We start from the raw sequence: 24256 nt of genomic DNA on the forward strand, positions 1-24256 counted from the left end.
TGACTTTCCTGGCCCATCGCTTCACATGAACACAGTCAGTCAGGGCTTGCCTCCGCAGCGGAGCGGCCCCTCGCTTTGTCAGACCCTAACGCACGTTCTCAACCGGGGGCAATTTTGCCCCCTAAGGCAGGGGTCCTCGGCCTCCGGGCCATGGACTGGTACCAGTCCTGGACTGTTAGGAACCAGGCTGCACAGCAGATAAGCTTGAATGTAATGTGCTTGAATTGTCCCCAAAGCATCCTCTCCTATCCTGGTTAGCAGAAAAGTTGTCTACCACAGAACTGGTCCCGGTACCAAAAAGGCTGGGGACCGCTGTCCTAAGGGACCTTGGCAATGCATGGAGACATCTCTGGTTGTCAAAACCTGAGGGGAAGGTGTACTGGCATTTAGTGGGCAGAGACCAGGGATGTTGCTACACACCCTCAGACAAGACAGCCCCACAGCAGAGAATTATCTGGCCCAGAACAGGTTAGGCCCCTTGTTTGAAAGTGCTAGTGACACCTCAGAAACATGTGCATGGATGAACAAGCAGAATTTTGGTTTGTTCCTGGTACCAGGGTACAAGTTCACCCCAGTGTGGACCTACTAGAAAATACTACATTATCCAGAGTTAGGGAAGTACCTCCGAGGAGGAAGGGAGCACCCTGACCTAAAGAGAAAGTGACAGCTCCATACCCCTACAAATAAGAAAGGGAATTACATGAGGCTCATTAATGAAAGAATATAAAGTTTAAACAAGCAAGATTGTCCAGTGGCTGATTCAAGGGGCTCCTTCTTGGCCAGCAGCAACGCGCTAGCCAGGCCCATGGCTGCCCCTCTCCCAGAATGAGGGATCCGTGTTTCCACGAGACTGAACTCCCCCTTTGCCCAACAGGTAAGCCTCATCCTACACTCAACTGCACACCGAACCAGGGGCCCCAAGCTCCAGGTGCTGGGCAGCTGTTATGCTCAGCATTCATTCTCCAAACACTTCTACTTGACCTCCCTGGTGTCTGAGCCCCAAATGTTAACCTCACTAGGTCAAGAGCTTTCTCACACTTGCCCTATACAGGGAGAGGAGAGTGGGTTCTTGCTGCTGGATCACAGTCTCAGGACATGCCTAGCTGTGCCCCAACCTGGGCTCCCCTCTTAGCTGGATGCCTAGAGAATGGCATGCCTGTGCACCTGCGATCCTGCACTCTGCAACAATGTACAGGAGAAAAAAACCACAGTCACACTAAGCATGAGCACCTTTCCATGTGGGACAGCTCCCAGCCACGCATATTATACTCCCTGCCCACCACCTCTAAGAGGACCTCTAGATGACAGAACTCATGCTCTGCCCATAACGCCTGCTCCTTCCTCAGTTTCTCCCAGTTTAGATGACATCGCCACACACCCACCAGCTTGTAACCAGCATTCTAAGTGTTGACCTTGATTCCTTTCTCCCTCTACTGCCATATGCAGCAGGGCCACACCCTGTCAAGTTGGTTGTTGAAATCGACCTGCCTTAAGTCACCTGGAGAGGATGGAGGAAGTCTATGGAGAAACCTTTCAACCAAAACACTTCTGTACCTGCTCTTTAGGAACTGTCATAATGGAAAAAGGCAAGTTGGGAGAAGATGAACCAAGTCTATTCTTCCTTGGTTTTCTACTCATCCACCAAGATGCCCTGCCCCCAGGATGCCACTAGGTCTCTGGGCCTGAGAACCTTAAGATCAGGGTCTTGGACTGACTGGCTAGTTCAGCCACGCTCCACAGGGCCCAGAGTTGGCATTCCAGTTATTGCAAGTTATCTAGTGAATGAGAGAAATGAAACCCAGGGAGGAATGTAACAATGCCTATCTCGTCCAGCTCTCTCTTCTGCCCTCCAACCCACTGAACAGGTCAGGGGCCCTGATTTTAAAGTGGATTCTGCACACTGTGAAGTGAAAGTTCGGTTTTCCAAGCACAAGGCCAGTCAGGCCCACACTCATCCGCTACTAAGCATGGTTCTCTCCACCCTGTCTCTGCGGCGGGTAACTTGCTTTGGGACACATGGTCTCCCCATGCGAGCCGCCTCTGTGGGAGACACTGTTTTTACTTTGGAAACTTCCCTAGAGCTTTTGACGATGCTATGCATATAGCAGACATTTAATTTGTTTTTAATTCAAATGTGAACATATTGACTATATAGACACTGAAGACTAGAAGGTAAAAATAATCCAATTTGTTGTTTCCTTTGGGTGCCCTGAGCAGTCCTGAGTGATAGTTTCAGTAATCTGGTTTGTTAATTTCTTCTCCTATCAAAAGGTGTAGGCTTTACAAGTAAAAAAAATGGAAGGGAGTACCAGGCAGAAGAATGAAATTCATTTCTTTCTTTTCTGACAGAAAAGGTACAATGATAAGGGTATTAAATTTTATAGCTAAGCTCGGCACATAATAAGTAGGCAAAGGAGTTCTGGTTGGGAAAAGGTGTTCTCTTCTTTGGGCAACAAAAGCCTGTCATTAATTCACAGAGCAAGATAGAAAGCTCCACACCTTCTCCACACACTCCTCCTCAAACCCATGCTCTGAAAAATAATAAACTGAGCCAGGGGAATGTGCTCCTGTTCCCTTTCACTTCTCGAAATCACACTAGTGCCCCAGGTCCAGCTCCAAGTCCCATTTCTTGTGCGAAGCCACCTCTGAGGATCCAGCTGGTAACTGATGGATATTGCACCGTTCCTGATTTCATTAGTTTTCACTAAATTCTTGGAGAAGACATTAGCTTTTCTGCATCTGAATTCTCCCGGAATAGTCTGCATTCAGCAAATCCTTATCTATTGATTGATTTCTACCCAGGTACAGACCTGAGTTGCTTCCTCTTAATTAGGAGATAATTCAGCTATCTATTAATTAGAGTGAGCATCAGATTTTCCCAGCCAGCCAGTGTCCTGTGCTACTGAGAAATGGAAACCCTGGCAGCCCAAGCACCTCGGCCGTGGAGGGGGCTGGGAACTACCCCAGGCATAGACTTGGAAAATCCCAACAATGTTCTCCAACCCCAACCCCAAACCAGTTAACTCAGACATCACAGATTCAAAAGAGAAGGCAAGGGAGAGCAGCTACACTTTGAAGTATTGATTAGCCCTGCTTCCTAAATACACATTTAGATTCTGTTGGCTGTCTACCCAGAGCCACTCTTCCAATTCTCGACTGGAAAGACTGCCAGCAGAAAGACACACACACAGACACGCAGAAACCCTCTCGGCCCCCGTCTCCCCTGCAGACCAGCTGTGGGCCCGTGACACAATCCTGGCCAATGCCAATGGAGGGAAGTCTGCTGGGAGATTCTGGGGAGAAGATTCGGACAGAGTGGAAGGCAGCTTTTTTTCCCCTTCCACTTTCCTGCTGAATTTTCTACGACCACTGCAACTATGAGGAACCCAGGCAAACCCTCAAGGTGACCATCTCTCACAGAACCGCCAACCTTTGGGCTTCCTGCTATGTGAGAAAATGAATAGGTTGTTTAAGCCACCTTTACTGTTTGTTTGTCTTACTTGCAGCAATGCAACCCCTTGTATTTTAACTAATGTATTTTAGCACCTTCTCCTTGGGAACTGTGGTTGTACAAAATGGTAAGTCTGAAAGAGAGGGCTCTGTCCTATTCTGAGCACACCAATAATGCACTGAAGAGTCTCTGGGCAGCATGGAAGGGCGTGAAGGGAGCCCTTAGTGACAGTGACCTCGTTCCCCATTACATGTCTTTACCTGTCCTACAAAGACCATGCAACTGAGGCCTATGTAACACAGGTGGGCTAGCGAATGCACAAAGCCCCAGGGAGTTCTTGGGTGCTTTTCCAACCAGATTCTCACCCGCAAGTCCCCTTGCAGACATGGCAGCACCCCGGACATCCACTAACCCTAACCCTTCTCCTCCTTCCCTTCTTTCTTTTAGAAGAAAAAACAAACAAACATATTTTTAAAAATTGCACTCCTGTGGAAGTTTTATAAAATGTAATAAAATGAGAAAAATCCCACTGGAATCCCTGTAGCCAGAGGGAACCCACTGCCAAATATTCTTCCTTTTATAATAATTACATAACTAGTATAGAAACCTCTACATTTGGGGGAAGTAGATTTGTATCTTTTTTTAACAATATTAAATCAAAAGTATTTTCCCTTTTCAAGTATTCAAGCAATGTTCAACTTTTATTATGAAATCAATAGAATCTTATTTTAAAAAATGATTTTTGAAAGATGTTATCTGCTTGCGAGGCTGCTCCATTGCCTCGCTCTCCTTTCCCCACTGCCAGGGCTTAGGCTGCGCCCAATTTTTGCCACTGCAAACAAACGACGCTAAGACGAGACCCCTGGAGTCAGCCTCTGTTTCCGCAGGCAGAGCCTTCCCGCCCCATACAGCTTATACGTGTTTGTGACCATCTCGATACATACGACAAAACTTTTTAAAAGAAAGGTGTCTTTTATAACAGAGACTTGCCTGAGAGCTGTTTCCAGTGGTTACTTGACAATATTGGGCAATAACTTTTTGAAAGCCTTTGCCATTCAGATATAAAATGTTATCTTACTTTCCTATGTCTTTGAACACTTACTGTCTAGATCAAGTCCCATTTGTCAATTATTTTCTTTTCCAGTTTGCGCTTCTTGTACTCTTTGCCTCACCTAAAGTAACTCAGATTTTCTCCTCTATTTTCCTTCCCTCTGTTCAAGAGTTTTAGCTCTCACATTCAGGTGTCAGATTCGGGTTGAGCTAATTTTTGTAAATGGTATATAGTGAGGTTCAAGGTTCATTTTTTCCCTGTGGACACCTAATGTTCCACCAGTTTTTTTTTCTTTCTCATTTTGCTCGCTTCTTACCTAATTTACACAGACTTTCTTTCATTTCCAATAATCACCCCTAATAACTTAGTTTTAATTGTACTTATAACTTTGCCAGTGGTCACATCTGAGCTTTGAAGAAACACCTACCTTTTCCCCCTGATGAATAGAGTGAAAGGTTAAAAATTACACCTCAGTTACACCACAAAAAACTTAGCTTTAAACCCAATGCATACTTCCCAAGCTGTTCAAAATTGTGATCAGCTGGCTATTTGTTTTCAAGAGCAACCTTTGGTACCTGCATTTGGCTTTGCAAATGACTTAAAATAATTACTTACAATCACTCCCTGTGTAACCTTCGGGGTGAACTGCCTGCCCCTTCAGAATAAGACCTCTTGGTGCATGAATAGTCATTTGGATTACTTTTTTAATTGGCTGGCTAATGACTTCTGGTACTTTCTTCAGGAAGTATGCACTGGTGTACATTGTGAGTTCTTGCATAGCATGTCATTTCTTTCTGTTATTTTTATACAGAAGAGAACTGGGCTGGTATTCTTGGGTCTCTTTTTATGCTCGAAATTCTATATATGTTTCATTAGACCATTTATTATTGTAGTAGAAAACACTGAGACAGAACTTCTATTCTTCAAAGATGACGTGTTTCTGTCCACAGTTCGCCCTTGCATTACAGTATAGCCTTAAAAATCAAGTTCTGCCCTTGGCCCACGGCCACCAACCCTATGTACCTACTGAGTAGTTGACATGTGGCATGTCCAAACTGAGATGCGTGAAATACGCATCAGATTTCAAAGACTAAGTATGAAAAAAGAATGTAAAATGTCACATAAGAAAATTTTTAAATACTGACCACATGCTGAAATGATAACAATTTGGATACAAGGGATTAAATAAAATATATCACTAAAGTGCACTTGATTCATTTTGCTTTTGTAAATGGGGCTACTAGAATATTAAAAATCATATCCTGATATTTCTATTGGACAACACTGCTCAAGGATTGCACTAACGGATCCACTCGTATTTTGGTTCCACGACACTGAGTAATTTCATCTCTTATAAGCTTCCGTTTCCCCATGGGGAAATGGGGGAAAATAATTACACTCACCTCAAGACTTATGGAGGGGATAAGATTATGCACGTAAAGCTATTACGTTGGCACATAATCGATTCTTATTAATGAGAGTTATTATTATTCTTAATGGAAGAATCTTTTAAATTCTTATAATTCAAAATTTTTTTTTAGCATAGCCCTGGTGTGAACAATTCATCGCTGATTTTACCTGGATTATAGGGGGCCCCTTGTGACCGGCATGAATAGAATTCTTTCCAGTTCTTGACCATTTTTCGGATTATGTCATCTTTTGGATGGACCATCTAACACCTTGGCCTTGAAGTGCCTGGGGCCCCTCATATTTATTCACTTTTTACCACACCATCCTCAGCTACTCCATTCCAGGCTAACATACCAAAAAATGTACCTCATCTAAAACCCCAGAGCTCTAACATTTCACTCCCCAAGTCTATCCTTTTATGTCTTTCAAAACACGTGGACAAAGACTCTTGGTCTCACTGGGAAAATTTCCTAACCTCATCATAATCCCCAGTCCACCCGTTTCTTTCTCATTACCCATAAAATACCTCTGGGGTTTCATTTCTTTTTCTTTCAGTCCAGCTTATGTTCTAAACTCCGCCATTATAACCATATACTTGCATCACAGAAGTTGTTTTTAACTCAAGTTCTGAAAGGGTAAGATTTGCAGAACGAGAGAACAGCCCTGCAGTGAGGGCCAGAAGAACTGGCCTTTAGCATCCCTCTACCTGTGACTAGCAGCACTCTGTTCATTCCTCTGGTAGACTCTTTAGTAACAACGAAAACGTGTGCTGTTTCTACAGCGTGGAATTCGTGAGAGGACACAGGGAAATAAGGTGGATGGAAGCCTTTCCTCCTTTATCCAGGTGAGAGAACTACGAATGAGAAAAACCACAGCAATGACAGTGAAAAGGGACCAATGCTCCGACGGGGGAAGTGGGTCAGGGGACACTTAGGTGCTTCCAATGAGTTTAAGTCTCTGAGCTCAGACCATGTCACCTGCACAGGCTGGGAAAAACTTCTGTATTGTGAAGAACCACCGAGAATGGTAGATCTAGGAAATGGAGACAAAAGTGAATATACTCAAGGAAGGCAACAACTTGAAACCGTCTATTACACAAACACACTAGAAGACATGTGTAAGTGTCAAACTGGGCTCTGAGCCCTGACACTCAGGATATGGTTGGAGGAGTGGGGACAATGAGGAGAGGACTTTGTAGATGTGCCATGTCTTCAAACACCTAACTGATTCATTCATTCTGCAGTCCCTACATATAGCATCCATGCATTTGTTGGGGGCCATTACTGGTCAGGTTTTGTCCTAAAAGCTGGGCATAGAGATAAAAGTTATAGGCTCTGTTCTCACAAGTGTAGTGGGGAACGCAGGTGAGTTAAACACACAAAGATATATACACTTGCATTTGGTCTTTATTAATGCTCAGGAGCAGTGGAGAGACTGAAAAAGATGAAGATTTCAGTGCAGCACGAGGCGAATATTCCTAATAGAGTTGCTAAATATGGAACAAGGTCCTTTGGGAGGTAATGATCTCTTATCTCTGGAAGTATTCAAAAGCAGAAGAGTAATGACCATTTATGTAGAATATTATAAAAGAAAGCGAAAGGTTATGCCGGATGAATGCCAAGTTCCTTCCTAATTAAGATTCTACGACTCAAAAGGGGACAGGGCCCATTCATTAGGACACTCCATTATACAAAGAAACATTTGCTAGTGTATAAAGTGAAATTGTAAGAATGACACAGAAAGATTCTCTTCTAATGCAGGTTACAATTTCCGTTGATTGTCTATAATTTTCCATGTCTAATAGTTAAAAGCCAAAGACTTGTCTTCTAAACACAGAAAGGTATATTTTCAAATTCATGTCACTTTTCTGTCTGTTCTGTGATCTCGCCCATGCTGTCTGAGAGAGAAAGACCTCACACAAAGCTAACATTGCTGGCCTTAAGAAAACAGTCCTCATATTCACAAGCCACATGGATAATCTAGGAACCAGTAAAGCAATGAAAAGAATGGGAGAACGCTAACTTTTTGAAGCTTGGACATGATATTTAACCTCAGTCAGCCCTCCTGCATAACATGAGACCCAAAAGGAGAGAAGGAACTAGACCATGAATCCGTAAACTATTGTAGGAAAACAACCCAAAATGCAGCAGTCATTTGCTCCTTCATGGAAGGGGAAGAAGAGGTGTGTGGATATGATGGGTTTGGAAAGAAGAGATTTAAGAGGTTAATCACGGCTGTCTTCAAATATATGAGCAGGGGAGGGAAGGAAATACAACTTGTGGAGTGCCTACCATGGGCCAAGCATTGTGCTTTCCATTACAAGACCTCATTTACTGCATTTAATCTTCACCAACAAGGAGAGAAGGGTTAGGGTTAGGATTTTGAAAGACAATTAAGTTCTGTGTGTTACTCCTAGTCTTAGCATATTTTTACACTGCCCAAGGCAATTCCAAAGATCACACATACTTAACTTCACTTCTCATTCTTCTGCAGAGTGTCATAGAGCAAGATCATCATGTCCTCTCTGAGACATGTCCCAGGTCTTCTGTCCCTCCCCTGCAGGCCAAGTCTAACAGCAACTGCTCCAAGCGCCCCAGAGGTGTGTGATCCCAGCACCTGCAGCCTAACCCCTGCCAAGTGCGGTGCCTTTGAACTACAGTAACACCTTGGTACTCAGACCTCATCAAGCCTGGTACTTGTCGCATTTTGATGAGGAAAAAAAAACGTTTCAGCACTTGGCGCTTTCTTGGACTTGTCACACTTGCTTGAACTTGTAGGAGTCACAATGCTGCCCCACAAGAGAAAATGCTTCATCACTGGTTGCTTGCTCGCCACTTGGTGCCCCCCTGTCGCGATGAAAGAGGGAGGTGTGTCAGTCTCATGGTAGCTTGTGAACAGTGCAGAACCCCCACATATTTGTCGTTACTGTCTTGTACTTTGTGCATTTTAAGTGCTAATCATGGATCGCAAAACAGTTAAAAAGAGTGATACCAGGAAGCCTACAAGGCAGTTAATAAGAACCACAATTGAAAAGAAAAAAGAGGTGGTAGCTACGTATGGGAGTGGTGTAGGTGCGACTGATAATGCTCTTCTGTCCAAGATGCCCAGAGCTACGATCTTGATGAAGTGAGAAATAAGGAAGCGATTAAAGCAGCAAGTGTTGCCAAAGGTGTAAAGTGTGTGAGTGAGCAACATTCACAGACATTGGAAGAAGCTGAAAAATTGCTTTACATCTGGATTAATGAAAAACAGTTAGCAGGTGACAGCATTTCTGAGGCAATAATTTGCAAGAAAGCTGGGCAATCGCATGCTGATCTGTTAAGAGACAAGCCTGGAACAAGTGATGACAGAAGTGAAGTATTTACAGCCAGTCATGGATGGTTCGATGAATTTAGAGAGAATTTGCATTTCTAGTATGCTGAGGCATGGAGAGGCAGCCAGTGCCAACAAAGCAGCCGCCAAAAGCTATGTCACTGAGTTTAAGGAGTACGTAGAAGCTGAGGGTTTTTGTCCCCCAACAAGTGTTTAACTGCGACGAGATTGGTTTGTTCTGGAAGAGAATGCCTAACATCACGCAAGAGGACAAGGCATTGCCAGGGCACGGGCCAGTGAAGGACAGGCTACCTCTGTTGTTGTGTGGGAATGCTAGTGGGGATTGAAAACTCAAGCCTCTACTAGTGTATCCCAGTGAAAACCCATGAGTTTTCAAGAGAGAGAAGGGGATTAAAAACAAGTTAAGTGTGGTGTGGAGGGCCAGTACTAACTAACGTTTGGGTGACAAGAGGCAGTTCTTCACAGAGTGGATGAACGAAGTTTTTGGCACCAGTGTGAAAAAATATTTGCAGGCAAACAAACCACCTCTGAGGGCTTTGTTAGTTATGAACAAAGCTCCAGGCTTGGAGGACGACCTACTGGAGGAGCTAAGTTTCAAAACCGTGAAGTTCTTGCCCCCTAACACAACTCCTCTGCTCCCGCCGATGGACCAGCAGGTCATTTTCAACTTTGAAAACCTCTATATGAAGGTCCTTTTCCAGAAGTGTTTTGAAGTAACCTCAGGTACACAGCTGATACTCAGACAGGTCTGGGAGGACCCTTTTAATATCCTCCACTGTGTTCCTCTCCTAGATGAGGCCTGGTGTATAGTCTCTTACAAGACCGTGAACTCTGCCTGGAAACAACTGTGGCCAGAAGCTGTAACTCCAAGGAACTTCGAAGGCTTCGAGGATGACCCCGGTAGCCCCACAGTGGAGCGTACTGCGTTTCTGGGCAAGCCCATGGGCCTGGAGGCCAGTGATGAAGATGTGAAGAGTGAGTGGAGGAGCAAGGAGCAGAGCTCAGGCCTGAGGGGCTGCAGGAACTTCAGAAGGAGCAGCAGACGACAGAGTGGCTGAGGACATGTCTTCAGGTGAGGAGGAGGAGGGGAGGGAGGAAGCGTCTGCGGCACTGATAAACGAAATGTGCAGCAAATGGGTTGAAGTTTAAAACTCTGGAAAAGCATCACCCAGACAAAGCTCCAGCAAGCTGAAATGGGCACCTGTTTAATGAACAATATCATACTTAAGAAACATTTTGAAACATACACAGAAACAAGTTTCTCTTGATAGGTTTTTACTGAAACTCCCTAAATCTGAGTCTCCAAAAGTGGTCAGTGAATCCAAGAGACAGAAAACAGAAGAAACCCCTGAGAAGTCGCCAGAAATTGTCCTGGAAGAGGACCCCTCTTCCAACAATTAACCCCTCTCTCTCCTCCTCTGCCTCACCACCATCCCAATGTTCCAGGAACTCCTCTCAGTGCGGGCAAAGTGAAGTTAAATTTTATTTTTATATAATTGCTTTCTTTATCCACGTCTGTTTAATTTTAAGGTTCTATATTACGAAACAACTTCATTAACATTAGCCCAGTAAAATGTGAATGTTCTGAGGAACTTTCACGAATTATTTCTAATTACATTGTTTCTCATGGGAAAACCCATTTGGTACTGACTCGCCAGTTTTGGCCCCCGTCATGAGTTCCGGAACAAATTAACCATGAGTACCGAAGTACCACTGTATAACCTGGGCCTGGCAATCATAAACCCCAAACCCAGTTCTGGGAAGGGGACGGTGTTAGAAAGACTCACATGTGAGATTTTAGGCAACTTAAGTCTGCTGGGTTTCATTTGTCTAAAAAGAACTATGGGTATTGGGCTTATTTCCACCCCTGAGACCTGTGAGCGCATGGCGTCACGAGCCCTGCCTCACTGAAGATGCCCATCACTCAGAAAGCGTATCTTCCTAGGAACAGATAGGATAGGCAGCAGTCTACCCACCTTCCCTAGTGAGAGGCACGATAGAAGTTTGACTCCCAAAGGATGGCAAGGTGCTGAGGGATTGCCGTTATCTAAACAGAGCCTCTGCAATACTCCGCAGGGACCAGTACAAAGGCAACCGAGTATGAGCAGAAAGCCAATTTTCAGAGTCCCTATTTTCTGTATCCATGGTCCCGACTTCCACTTCATAATCGTCCTGCTGCTGGTAACGAGCAGGCATCAGGTCTAAGAGAAAAGGAGATGAATGAAGGCTCCCAGCTAGACAGGTGAATCATGAAGCAGCCCCTGCCCCAGCTGCTCCCCTTCACGAGCTCGGGATCATCCTCACCCCAGTGGGGGTATAGGGGTGACTTTCTGGGCCAAATGGGGGCAAGATCAGAGGCTGACAGGCACGGAGGGGTCACGGCACAGCAGAAAACTGGCACGACGTGTTTTGCTGATTAAGGCCAACTGTCCAGAGTGGTGACTGTTGAGTTGAGCAAAGGATCCTTGGATGGGAGTGTCAGGGCCATCCCAAACTCAGCAGCATCGTTAGTACGATGCTTTCGTCCCCAGCAGGAAGTTCCGCTCCCAGCAGGCCTTCAAACGAAGGGGTCATGGTTAACACATTTGTTCTTCAGAAAGAACCAGAAAAAGAACACCCCTGGGAGCTTAGAGAACCTTTGTCTAGACACAATTACAGTGCCTTAGTTTCAAAACAGGCCGTGAGAAAGAATTATGACATAGAAGAGTGTGGATTGGAGAATGTGGTATTTCTGGGCGCTAATCCTACTTCTGCCATGGAATCTCTAGGCATGTGGGTTTTGGGGTATTTAACCTCCCTCATCCCCAGTTTCCTTATCTGTTTAACAGGCATAACAACAGGACCTGCCCCAACAGCTCTTTGTTGTCAGCGTTCCTTGGGAGAACCCCATAAAACATAGCCAAGTCCCCTGTAAATAAGGGCTGTTACTCCTCAGTCTGTGGACTACGAAGTCACTGAAAATGGGAATTTTGAGTTCAAGTGCCACTCAACAGAGGCGGCTACCGTCCCCGTGGCTGCAGCCCGTGTCTCCCTCCTTTCCATACCTGTGTCTCCTGAATTATACGGTCCCATAGCTCATATCTTTTCACTTGGAAAGGGAAAAGTCAAATATCAGCCCTGGCATTTATTAGCTGCCTGATCTTAGGCAAATACTCTCCAGCCTTGTGCTTCAATCTATAAATCCTCTGCGAGATGGAGGTAATAAAACTTCTCTCTGCACCCCACAGGGTTCTCGCAAGACGTGAGTGACAGCATGCCTCCACCTACGAAGCTTGACACAAAAATAGGCCCCGTTCTCATCCCGGTCCTCCTCCTCCTCCTCTGCTGACAGAAGCTACTGTCTGCAGTGGCGTTTGCAGCTCAAGGGTGCTCTCAGTCCGGCTCATACGAGGACGAGCAGCCGGGAACGAACAGGCCATGCAAACATGGAGACGACCAACGAGCATTTCAACGGCCACAGAGACGCCTGGGCCGAGAGATCGCTATTTGCAAATCGACACTAACTGGTCATTACGGAGGGACGTGTACCGTTCCCCCGTGAATTCCCATGGTTGGCCTTTAATCACGCACCCGTCCTTCATAAATGGCCATCCTCCAGCACTCCAGATAGAATAAGGGGCCCACAGGCGTGTTGCTGAGAAATGCCACTCCCAACAGCTGTACAATGTGATCTGTAGGAGCCCTATCGGGGGAGACGGCTGTGTGTTTCGGTGGAGGCTACCGATCGACACGCTTCCTGAATGCAACTGAAGATCACAGCACCAGTCCCTTCCTCTCCTGTTCTACCTCCTCCTCCTCCTCCAACATCAGCTAATGGCCGGGGTTTTATCGTGTTCCCTTCCTGGTGTACCTGTCACGGAAAGACACTCACCTGTCCCAGGGCTGCTCTGGGGGCTTTACGTGGGGTGGGGCTGATGGAGCTGCCTTATTTGTGCCACCGCAGGGTCACTGGCACAAGAGGCCTCAGGAATGTGGTGAGCCCAGCAGGTGATAAAGAAACCCCTTCCCAGTGACTGTTGATACTCTCAGAGACTCAGCTCCGAGACGACTGCATACCACTCATTTAGCAAACATTTTCATTAGCCAGGCATTGCACCAGGCATGAGGACGCAGGGCGATGAGAAGCAGACAGGCTGCGGCCCTTTTGAGGCTTTCTGTCTAGGGGAGACACAGACATGGACCCGCTCGCCACACAAAGGCATGAAAGAGCACACTCTGCCTTGAATTTACTGAAGAAACGTCTGTGATCCTGTGACAACGTATGACAGCGGAACCCCCATGAGAGGATCAAGGCAGGGAAGGCTTCCCCGAGCTCGGGCAGGCAGACCTCGGAGAGAATTGCGGGTTAAGTTCCACACAACCACAATAAAGCGAGTATGGACGTAAGGCCAGCTGCAATCATGGTGCTGATGGAGGGTCTTGCCTTCAATTTGTAAAACATGCAAGGCCTGCGAAGGGCAATAAAACAAGGTGCGCTGTGCGCGATAGCTTAAGCAAAAGAACTTGGAATTTATTAGCTAGGGGGGAGAGAAGGCAGGCTGGGGGGCAGAGGTTAACAGATAGAATAACGTTGCAAAGGCCCCGGGTAGGAGGGAAGGAGCAGAACAAATCTGAAGATCTAGTGAGTGACCCGTGCTGCCTGTAGTGCAGGAGGAAGCTGGAAAGAGGCATGAGCCAGGCTGTGCAGCAAAATACTACTCAGTTAAGGATGATGGAAGGTTTTCCGCAGAGGAAAGATGTCGGCCTTGGTTGGGCTTGATTCTGGGAAAGTGGACTTGTGCTACTGATGGAGACCAGGTTTGGGGGAGGAGAAGTAAGCAGAATAGAATGGAAGAGACTCACCTGGGAAAAAAAATTGCTGTTGTGCTGGGGGAAGATCACGGACGTTGAGGCTAGGATGCCAGCAGGGGAGATGGAGACAAGCGAGGATGTGAGATGGTTAGATACAGTGTGAGGAAAGGGGTCCTATCAAAGACCAACCATTGCTTTCTGGATTAGCAACTAATAGAGAGATGGTCGTGCTACGAGCCAGGAGAGGCTCAGGTTGGGGAGAGTGGGCAGATCGCGGCTTTGGGTTTGTTGAATAGCCATCACGTATGTATTATTGTTACTGTTGTCAACTACAGAAAAACTATGTTTTACAAGATGCCCTCATACTCATTGTCCTTCCTGAATTCTTACCTGATTCTGATCTCACAGGACTGTGGCAGATAGGCATGTAATTGGTAGCATAATAAAACGTAGGTGCTGGGGAACTTGTGTGGCAATAAGCAATAGCAGAAGTCGGGCTAGAGGACAGGATGCTGGGGACAGCATCCTTTAGAACTCATCCACATTGTATTTCCTTAATTCTTCTTCTTCTTTTTTTTTTTTTTAAAGCCATGGAGACTTCACTGTGAATGGGTAAAAATCTAGTATGTAAAACAATGAACAGCAGGTCTACCTACATTAAAGGGGGCAGGAGAGAGTCAGAACCCCTATCTCCTCCTCTCCCACCCCCCTTTCCTCCAACACCTCCTGGAAGTTCTGGGGTCTCCAAGAGCAGGTAGATTCCAGCACCCTACTCCCTCAGCTCCTGAACACTCCAAGGATTTCACAACAGGCTCTACAGCCGGGATCACCGTAATCCTGTGTTGCCCTGGCTGTAAAGGAGAGGGGGTCATTTTTCAGAACCTGCTGCAGTCTGGGCACTGCTAGGCCTTCACGTGAGTCATCTTATTTGGTCCCTTCCGTGGCAGCTGGCACTGTCCGACCCACTCAGCAGCTGATGGAGCCAGGGCACAGAACCCAAATCCGATTTCGTCAGTGACAAGACAGGCCCCCGCAGGGTATGAATTTGGGCTCCCCCTGTCACCCACCACCCCCCGCCACTTTGTGTTTTCTTTAACAAGTAGACAGTATAGGCTCGTAAAGGACATGGATCAGGATTGCTGAAAGAAAGGAAAACGAAGGAGGAGGAGGCAGAAGCATCCTTCTGTGCCAAATGCCGCTCCTCCCCTCCCGTTGCTTCTCCCCACGGTGTTGGTGCTCAGACCCGGGGAGACGGAGCGGCTTGCCTTCACCTTAATTAGCTCAGCAATTTGCTAAATTTTGTTTTTCCCTTTTTAAGAGTGTTAATCAATTTTAGCTCAGAATAGATCGGAATGGCACAGAAATTACCACGACAATCCCCAAATGCTAATTCTGAACGTCTCCATCAACCTCAGAGCCTGAAATATGGGAAAATCGGAAACTCTGGCCAGCATCTCTGTGATCTATTTAAAATGTTACGGCTCTGAGATGAAAAGATAATGGCTTTATGAGGTTTGGAACAAGTAATTTGCTAGCGTCAGCCCCATGCCTAGGTGTTAGTCCTTCCCCAGGTGATTGGAGACAGAGCATCGCGTATTTCTGCAAAGTTACATGTTCCTCTAATAACAGCAATTTGTTAAATCCACAAGCATTACAGGGTCCTGGCTGTGCACCAGCACTGCAGAAAAGGATAAGATATGCCCCAGTCCCTTTCCCCATTAAGAAGGTTTGAAACTAGAGCAGTAGACAGACAAGTGAGTAGAAAATGTGTCCCTCTTTCCTGGAGAAATCAGGAAAGGCTCTGAGATGCGGTGGCAGTGCACCCGAGTTCTGCAGGGTGAGTAGGAGTTGCGACAAGGCGTGTGGAAGGGCATGTCAACCGGAAGGGACAGCACGAGCAGATGCTCAAACACAGGAGGGAAGGCAGGGAAGCAGAGGTGGTCCCTCAGAGCTGAGTAACAGGGAATTTGCAGGAACGACGAGAGTCCAGAGCCAGATATGCAGGGCTTCTGCACCAGACTGTGACTCTTGATCGTGAGGCAAGCTGGGCGGCACAACAGAAGGACTTTATGCAAGGGAGTGACGTGACCAAATGGGTCTCATTGGGTTGAAACCCTGAGGCTCAACATAATCCTAATAATTTATTCAGCAGTCTTTCTAAACACATTTTCACATACATCCTCTCATTTAAGCCTCTTATTACCCGCTGAGGTTGGTGTTGTATCGCCTTCCTCCTAGTTAGATAACACACCCAGCCAAGGTACAGGCTATTTACTTTGTGTCTTACGGCCAGTAAATGACAATCCACAAATTCAAGCCCAGGTCCATTGGACCCTGAGTTCAGCATTTACCTCATAGGGTAACAGAATTCTCCAGATAATATCATCGACCTCTTTCAGATACAACCCAGGCCAATGGCCTGCAGACTCTACAGAAAGCCTTGGCAGTTAGAACCACACAGACCAATATACGCTCTGTGCCAAAGAAGTGGTTACTTTAAGGTTTTTGAGAATAAAATCGAATTTGGGTGGCAAACAGCCTCAATGATACCCTGGGCGTTTCCAGCTGGGAGCTGAGATTCCTGCCCTTGATGAGGTCCACTAAGCCGTAATCAAGAGAAGCTTCCAGCTGGCGGAGACCCAGGAGGCACCACTCCCTCCCGCCCGTACCTTGAGCTCATCTGCATTGTAGAAGTCCACGCGCACGGCGGGCACCATCCAGGTCTGGAAGAGCGTCGCCAGGATCTGCTCGGCGATGGAGTCAGCGATGAGGTGGAAGTGCAGAGGGTTACGCCTGTGGGAAGGGAGAGGAAGCTGGGTCAGGAGGGAGCGCTAAGGCCTTGGGCTTCCCAGGCTCCAGACCGGAGAGAAATAAGGTTCTGTTGTTTGCAAGCCACTCAGTCTGTGGCATTTTGTTACAGCAGCCCCAACGAACTAAAACAACTATCATCAACATTAACTTATGAAACTGTTATTTTTCTCTACGCTTTGGCATCATTTTTCAAATAAAGTATTTCAATTAGTTCCTCCATCCATAGACCAAAAAAAAAAAATGAGTTGAATGATTGAACATCCAACAAAGAGCTATCAGGCAGCAAACACATATGCGGCGTAACAGATGAACGTGCCCGGGGCCCTCAGGCAGCTATCAATCTGGCAGAGACGCAGGAAGAGAGAACACAAGGAACTGCAGAAACATTAGAACACGCATGTGGCCTAATGCTGGGCTGCTGCACGCAATGAGTGGCACACGTCCTGCGGAGCCACGTGGACAGACTGACATGGACAGTGAGTGAAGGCCACCCCTCGCGCTGGGTGGTGAACAACCTGCGCAAACATACAGGATGGTCTGCAAGGGGAGCACAGAAGGGACAGGGCCATGAGGATGCAAGAAACCCCGTCTCACTGGTAGAGACAGTAGGAAGTTTCCACAGACCAAGGCAGTTAACCGGGACCTTTGCATGGGAAGAGATGGAGGAAAGCATTCCGCAGGATATAAAGAGAGTAAGGAAAGGATCAGAGGTAGGAAAGTTCACAGCCTGTCTGTGAAAGAATGATAATCTTATTCAGGAGGCTCATTTAATGGGCACTTACTACATGCCAGGAATAGGCAGGATAAAGAGACAGAGTTAATGGCAATCTGAGGCAGAGTATATGACCTCCAGAGAACCGTGACTTGCATTCTTTAAGAGAAGGAGAGCCAGACAGCTCTGGGGGTACTGAACAGGCAGCCCATCAAAGTTGTGATTTGGGAGGTTAACCTGCTTACAGAGAAGATGCACCAGTGTGGGGTAAGAGGAGCAGGCTTTTAGAGAGGGTGCTGAAAAGCATCCCTAGGAGGCCTCCCCTCCCACGATCCTCCTCTGGTCCATTTAAAGCATCTTCCTAGGAGGGAGAGTAAATCAGCAAAGACACTTAGCTCATCTTTAGGAGAACACTAGGTGTTTGCATCATCAGAGGGTCCGGTGAGCCTCATGAGCTTGCATCATCAGAGGGTCCGGTGAGCCTCATGAGCTTCTCCTATTAGAAGACTATGAAGATGCTTAATCAGGGGACACACAGGGGGCTTCCCCGCCCAGGTGACCAGGAAGGCCCTGGCAGTGTGTGGACACTGACTCAGTGACCAAGTGCAGGCTGAGCAGCAGCGGCTTGGGTCTCATTCTCGGGAGGTGGGGTGCCGGGAGGGGCTCTGCCAATGCTGCACCTTTGGTACCATCACAAGAATATGGGTCCCATCCACTGCACCTCTCAGTGGCCTTGCAGAAAGCACCTAAAAACATTGCCCAGACCACTTCTCTTAGAGTTTCCATGGAAACCTGAATGCTTCTCCTGAGCTTTAACTTGTTAATCCACTGCCAACCAGATGGTCCCACCTTCATATCCCACAGACCCCTTGGAACCAAGACAGCCCCAATTACAACCCTCCTAACATGCCAGGTTACCATCTGCGGACTGCTTTTCAGTACTGGTCTCACCTGAAGAATCTAAGCTCCAGGGGCACAGAGACTTGGGTCTGTCCTTCACTGGTGTATCCTAGTCCCCAGAAAAATGTCCAGCATATTAAATAGGGCTCATTTTGTCCTCTCCTGCCCCCTTACACACGCACAAAATTACTATTGTTGAGTTACTCAGCAATTCTACTCCTAGTCATACACAAAAAATATATGAAAACATATGTCAAAAGCTTCTATACAGATCTTCACAGTGGCATTATCCAGGAGTCCAAAAGTAGAAATGCCCTGGCCGAGTGGCTCAGTTGGTTGAAGCATCGTCCTGTACACTAAAAGGTTATGAGTTTGATCCCTGGTCAGGGTGTGTATGGGAGGAAATCTACTGATGTTTCTCTCTCTCTCTCCCCCTCCCTCCTTCCTCTCTCTCTAAAATCAATGCACATACCCTCAGGTGAGGATAAAAAAAGAAATGGAGACACCCCAAATGGCTCTCAACAGGTGAACGGATAACCGAAATGTGGTAGAGCCATACGGTGGAAAGCTATTGAGCAAGGAAAGAATGAAGTACTGATTGAAGCGACAACATGGACAAGCCCCGGAAATCTTACGCTCAGTGGAAAAGCCAGCCGCAAAAGACAAACGTTTTCTGATCCCACTCCTATGAAATGTCCGGAATAAACAAATCCAAAGACAAAGCAGATCAGTGGTATCAGGGGATAGAGGCAGGAGCAATAGGGGGTGACCGCCAGTAGGCGGTGGGGTTCCTTTCTGAGATAAGAAAATGGTCTCATGTTGGATAGCCGTGATGAACACACTGCAGACAGACCACAGCACACCTCTGCACAGTGAATTTCCTGGTATGGGAGTTACACCCCAACCCCCACCTGCCTGTGAGGGGGACGGAGGGTCTGAACTGCAGGTTCAGTGGGAGCGGGAATTCGGTCTGGTCCGCTCAGCTGTTTCTGGGGAACTTCCTGGGGGAGCTGTGCTGTTGTCCAGTGGGTGGTTTGCCCCTGTGAGAAAGGCCTGTAACTGTCCAGCTGGCCTCTGACCAGAAGGTAGACCCAGTTCACAGGGACAAAAAGAGAACCTGGTGGTGCCCACACTTGAAAGAACACCCCAGACTTCAGGACTAACAACAGCAACGGTGATGGTTCAGTCCCCATGTGTGACTTTGGAGTCTTATCACGCATTGGGTTTCTAATTCAAAAAGGTAAGAGCTAGTTTTAACGACAGGGCCCTGCAAATTCCAAAGCCAGCCACAGGGGCTGTGTCTCCATCCTGTTCTTTTGTTCAAAGGGACATTAGCAAGAGTTTGACAGATATTAAGAACATATTTGCACCGAAATGAATTTCATCTACTAATGAGAATAAGAGCTCATTCCCAAGAATCAGAAAGAGATTTTCTCAATTTATGATTCAGAGTCACCTAACTTTGTATCTGTACATTTAAAAGTTTTTTTTTAATAACAGTCACTGGTTATATATGCATTTTGGGAGCACCGGCTTTAAGCCCAGGAGAAAAGGCTTTTCTGCCCGTGCAGGCCAGTTTGGGTCCCACAGAGCTTGCCTGGGTTCGAACACACAGACATCACAGACATCTGACAAGGCCATGCTTTTGCAACCAAGACGGCAGCAAGTGCACGCCCTGTCCTCGGCGGAGCCTGCAGACTTGGCTTGTAACGAGCAAGGCTCCCCCTGCCTCTGGTTGCCTTAGCTGCTCCCCTGTTCCAGGTTGGGATGCAATAAATACAGCAATGCTAAGAGACAGAGATGATAACAGCTCCTTGCTTCGCCTTTCTTACTTTGTCAGGAGTGTGCCACAGCCCCTCCCAGGCCATCCAGGGTCTGTTTTTATTAAAAAGTACAGGGACATCTGAGCTAAAATAATCCTTGATTAGTAAGTTTAGATGTAAGTTGCAATTGAAGAAAAGAGAGAGCCTGTGACAGTGATTTGAATGCCCAGGGAATCTGTTACACTCATTTCTGCAAGGGAACTCACTGCAGAAAAACACAGCAGCCAGGATGAGGGTTTTTCAGTGTGAATTATTGGTTTGAGGGAGGACAAGTGGCCTTGACAATGTGGGATGATTCAAGGACAAGTCAGTACCATGTCAGAACAGCTCTCCACAGAAGAAGAATAGTGTAACTTTCTAGGAAAATCAACAGACCTCCTGGTGTTGCAAAACAGGCATGGATTCTAGGGTTTGCAGAGCTGAGGTTGGAATCCCGGGAGCATCACTCACTCACCAGGGACCTTGAACAAGCTATTTAACCTCTTCAAACCTCAGTTTCCTCATCTATTTGTGGGGATAACGGCATCGACTGACCAGGTCGGGATGAAAGTCAAACACAATGGTCAAGTACAAATACGTGATGCTTAGCATCTGACCTAAACAAATGAGTTCTCTTCGGTTTCATATATACACAGGCATGACCAAAGAGCATAGCTCTCTCACCTGTTTAAAGATATTATCTCTCCCTATTTTCTCTCTTTTTATCCTCACTCGAGGACATTTTTTTTTTCATTGCTTTTAGAGAGAGAGGAAGGGGGAGAGAGATAAACACTGGTTGCCTCCCACGTGCACCTGGACCACAGGCACAGGGTACCAGGGACCGCATACACCCGCACACAGACCGGGGATCAATCCCGAGACCTAGGCATGTGCCCTGACTGGGAATCTAACCCGCAACCCTTCGGTTACAGACCGACACTCTGATCAACTGAGCCACTGGCCAGGGCTATTTTCTCTCTTTTTTTTTAACTTCCTTGAGATATAACTGACAAATAAAAATTGTATATATTTCAAGGTGAACATTAAATATCAAACATTTAAGGTGATGTTTTTATACGTATACATTATGAACTAATCATCATAATCAAGCTAATTAGCATATTCATCCTCTCCTGTAGTTACCACTTTTTTTTATTCCATGCTATTTTCTTAAGTCTTACTAGAACATTTTAAAACCTCCATTTATTTTATACTCAGTACCCCCAAAATATATTCCTGGGAGAATGAAGATATTTTAGAGACTCACAATAATGATAGCAATCTTTCCCTCAAAATAGTAACTTTTAAAAAAAGATACTCAAAATGGTAACTTTTTTTCCCCGATTGTGAGCTCAGACTTTGAAGCTAGGCTGACTGGGTTCAAACCTGGTCCTGCCCATCCCCTCTGCATGACCTTCATCCTTAACTTTTTTTTAAAGATTTATTTATTTTTAGAGAGAGGGTATGCAGGGACAAGGGGAAGGAGAAAGAGCAGGAGAGAAACATCGATGTGTGAGAGAAACATCAATTGGTTGCTTCTAGCATGCCCCCAACCTGGGACATGGCCCACAACCCAGGTATGTGCCCTGCCTGGGAATCGAACCTGTGATGTTTCAGTGGGATGATGCTCAACCCACTGAGCAACACTATCAGGGCTTGACTTAACATCTTGGTCCTCAGTTTTATCATTGGTGGAATGAGGACAGTAACAATATTCACCTCTAAGAGGCATATGAGCAGAAAATGCATGAATACCTGAAAAGCTCTAGGAACAGGGCCTGATACATTTGTATGTGTTACATAAACAAAAATGCAGAGATGTTTCCCACAGCTCATCTCTTTTGATTTTCAAAACAGGCTCTTTGATGGCTTAGGGAACAAGCCAAAGCTGCAGGAAGTACAGTGACTTGCCTAGGGCCACCCAGCTCAGAGATGGCCAGGCCAGAATCATGATCTAGCTGTTTCTTTGTTTTATTCAAATCCTAGATTCCTCCCTTTACCATCCGGAAACTGTTTCTATAATAAATTTAAGCCTGAATAAGCAATAAGACAATTACAGGCCGATACTGGTCACAAATAGGCTGTTTCATCTTCCATGGTCTTCAGGGGAGCAAAGTGAAGTTAAAACAAACAGAAAAAACCCCACCCAGCTGCTTGATATGCAGAGTGAGGGACTCACCCAGCCTCTCCCAGCCAGCAGGGCTGTAGAGTGAGAGTGAGTAGATCATCCTAGCAAGCAAATATTAAATTTTTATAAGCTGGCCAACCTTCCTGCCCAGGAGGTAAACACTTAAGTTACTAAATAAATATTTCCTTTCTCTGCTCACTAAAAGCTCAGTTTCCTGGAAAAGCAGCTATATTTTCCGGTTTATTTGCATTTGGGGTTGGGGCTACAGGCATTCCCCAAATTCTCCTTTAAACGTATTTCCATCTAGGTGACAAAAACATACATTGTGCTATTTTCTATTAGATAAGCTTTTGCTCACATATATTTTGTATTTCTTTTTCTCATCCATTTTTTCTTCACCATAGAAGCTGCCTAACGAGATGACCAAAAATAAGCGTAAAGGACAACAAAAGCAACACCGCCCCCAACCACAACATGCAAAAATTCCGTTTTTTTATTTCTTTCTGCTAGTCTTTTACCACCCTCCCCCGTGTTCCCACTATGTATGTGTGCATCTGTGTGCATGCAACACACATGTTTATAGAGTGGATATTATGCGTATTTTTTTGAATTATGCTGTCACTTATTTTGTATCATAAAATATTATTTTTGTCTGTTATGACATACTTCTTAAAACCAACCAAGAACACGGTTTACTCTTAAGAGGATGTTCCATTTATTTAATCTTACTGTCTTTAAGTGTTGTTCTAATTTTTCTAATTATCAGTAATATTTCATAAAAGTTTTTTTATAGTTATGATTATCCTCTTAAGAGAGAGCCTCGAATGTAGTCATATAGGGTCCTGGTCTTGGACATAACACGATGACATTTCTTTCGCCCCCAAATTGTCAGAGCAGTCTTCGGTGTGGGCACCACTGTACATGAGTGCTCATATCACTCTTTCACTGTCTTTCAAAGTAGAGTGTGCCTACTCTCACGAGGCGTATTGCAGAAGTAAAATTGATTCCATCTAACAAAGCAAGCCTTCAATAAAGAAATTGCTGAAAATCTTGTCTGGAAACTAAATCTAATTACTGTAATTCATAGTGAAAGCCAAAAGAGGCATCCTGGCCCACTATTATTACATTATTTTTACCATTAGGAAGGGACTGCGTTTGTCAAAGCATTTTATCATCATGTGTTTGTTAATCCCCATCATGCGCTTTGGAAGCAATGAAGCTATTTATAGCTGGACTTTCTGGGCTGAAAATCTTTCAAAAGTCCTATTGTCTTGATATCCAAGCTCATTGGCACCAGCATATCAATCTGTAGAATTTCATGGATGGGAGGGAGGGAAGTGGTTATTGGGTTCAAAAAGATCAGGACGTCGCTGGCGTGGGGGGCAGCATTTTCATAACACATAAGAATTTGCTTTCTTCTCCAGTCCCCACGCCTCCACGAAATTGTGCGGCACGCCATCAGCCGCGGACGACGAAACTACTGCTCTTTTTAAATTTAACATCCTTGTGCTGCACTGTTAGTGTGGGAGCGAAAGTTTGTATCCAACAGAATTCTTACCATTTTGACAACTATTGGAATTATTTGACTTGCGGCTAAAGCAACAGCAACAATATTGACAATCAACACAGCATCAGAAGTTTCTGTGACCTGATAATTGGCCATAATTGAGAAATACACAATATAATGGATGACCTGTAAAGATGCAAACACGCTTTGCTAAACAGTGGGCTTTTTCTTCAGTTGGGGAGGGACCCGAGTTCTTTAGTGGAAACAGGGGCTGAATACATAAAAGGCTGAAAACCACTCATCTAATTCAATGTTTAGCCTCCAAATGTCTGGTTTCAATTGACAGATGAAGGCTGAAGA

General features: G+C 45.8%; 1 protein-coding gene across 4 annotated transcripts in view; it reads right to left on the reverse strand.

The window, feature by feature from the left end:
* The window catches only part of LARGE1 (LARGE xylosyl- and glucuronyltransferase 1), a 453793-nt gene that overhangs the window by 200841 nt on the left and 228696 nt on the right, over positions 1-24256 (reverse strand). For all 4 annotated transcript variants that reach the window (XM_053919473.2, XM_053919472.2, XM_024579159.4 and 1 more), the window contains exon 5: positions 16706-16829. In XM_053919473.2, coding sequence (XP_053775448.1) covers positions 16706-16829 — 124 coding nt within the window. The remainder of the gene's footprint in view (positions 1-16705; positions 16830-24256) is intronic.

Source organism: Desmodus rotundus, chromosome 3 (assembly GCF_022682495.2).
Source record: "Desmodus rotundus isolate HL8 chromosome 3, HLdesRot8A.1, whole genome shotgun sequence".
Taxonomy (NCBI): domain Eukaryota; kingdom Metazoa; phylum Chordata; class Mammalia; order Chiroptera; family Phyllostomidae; genus Desmodus; species Desmodus rotundus.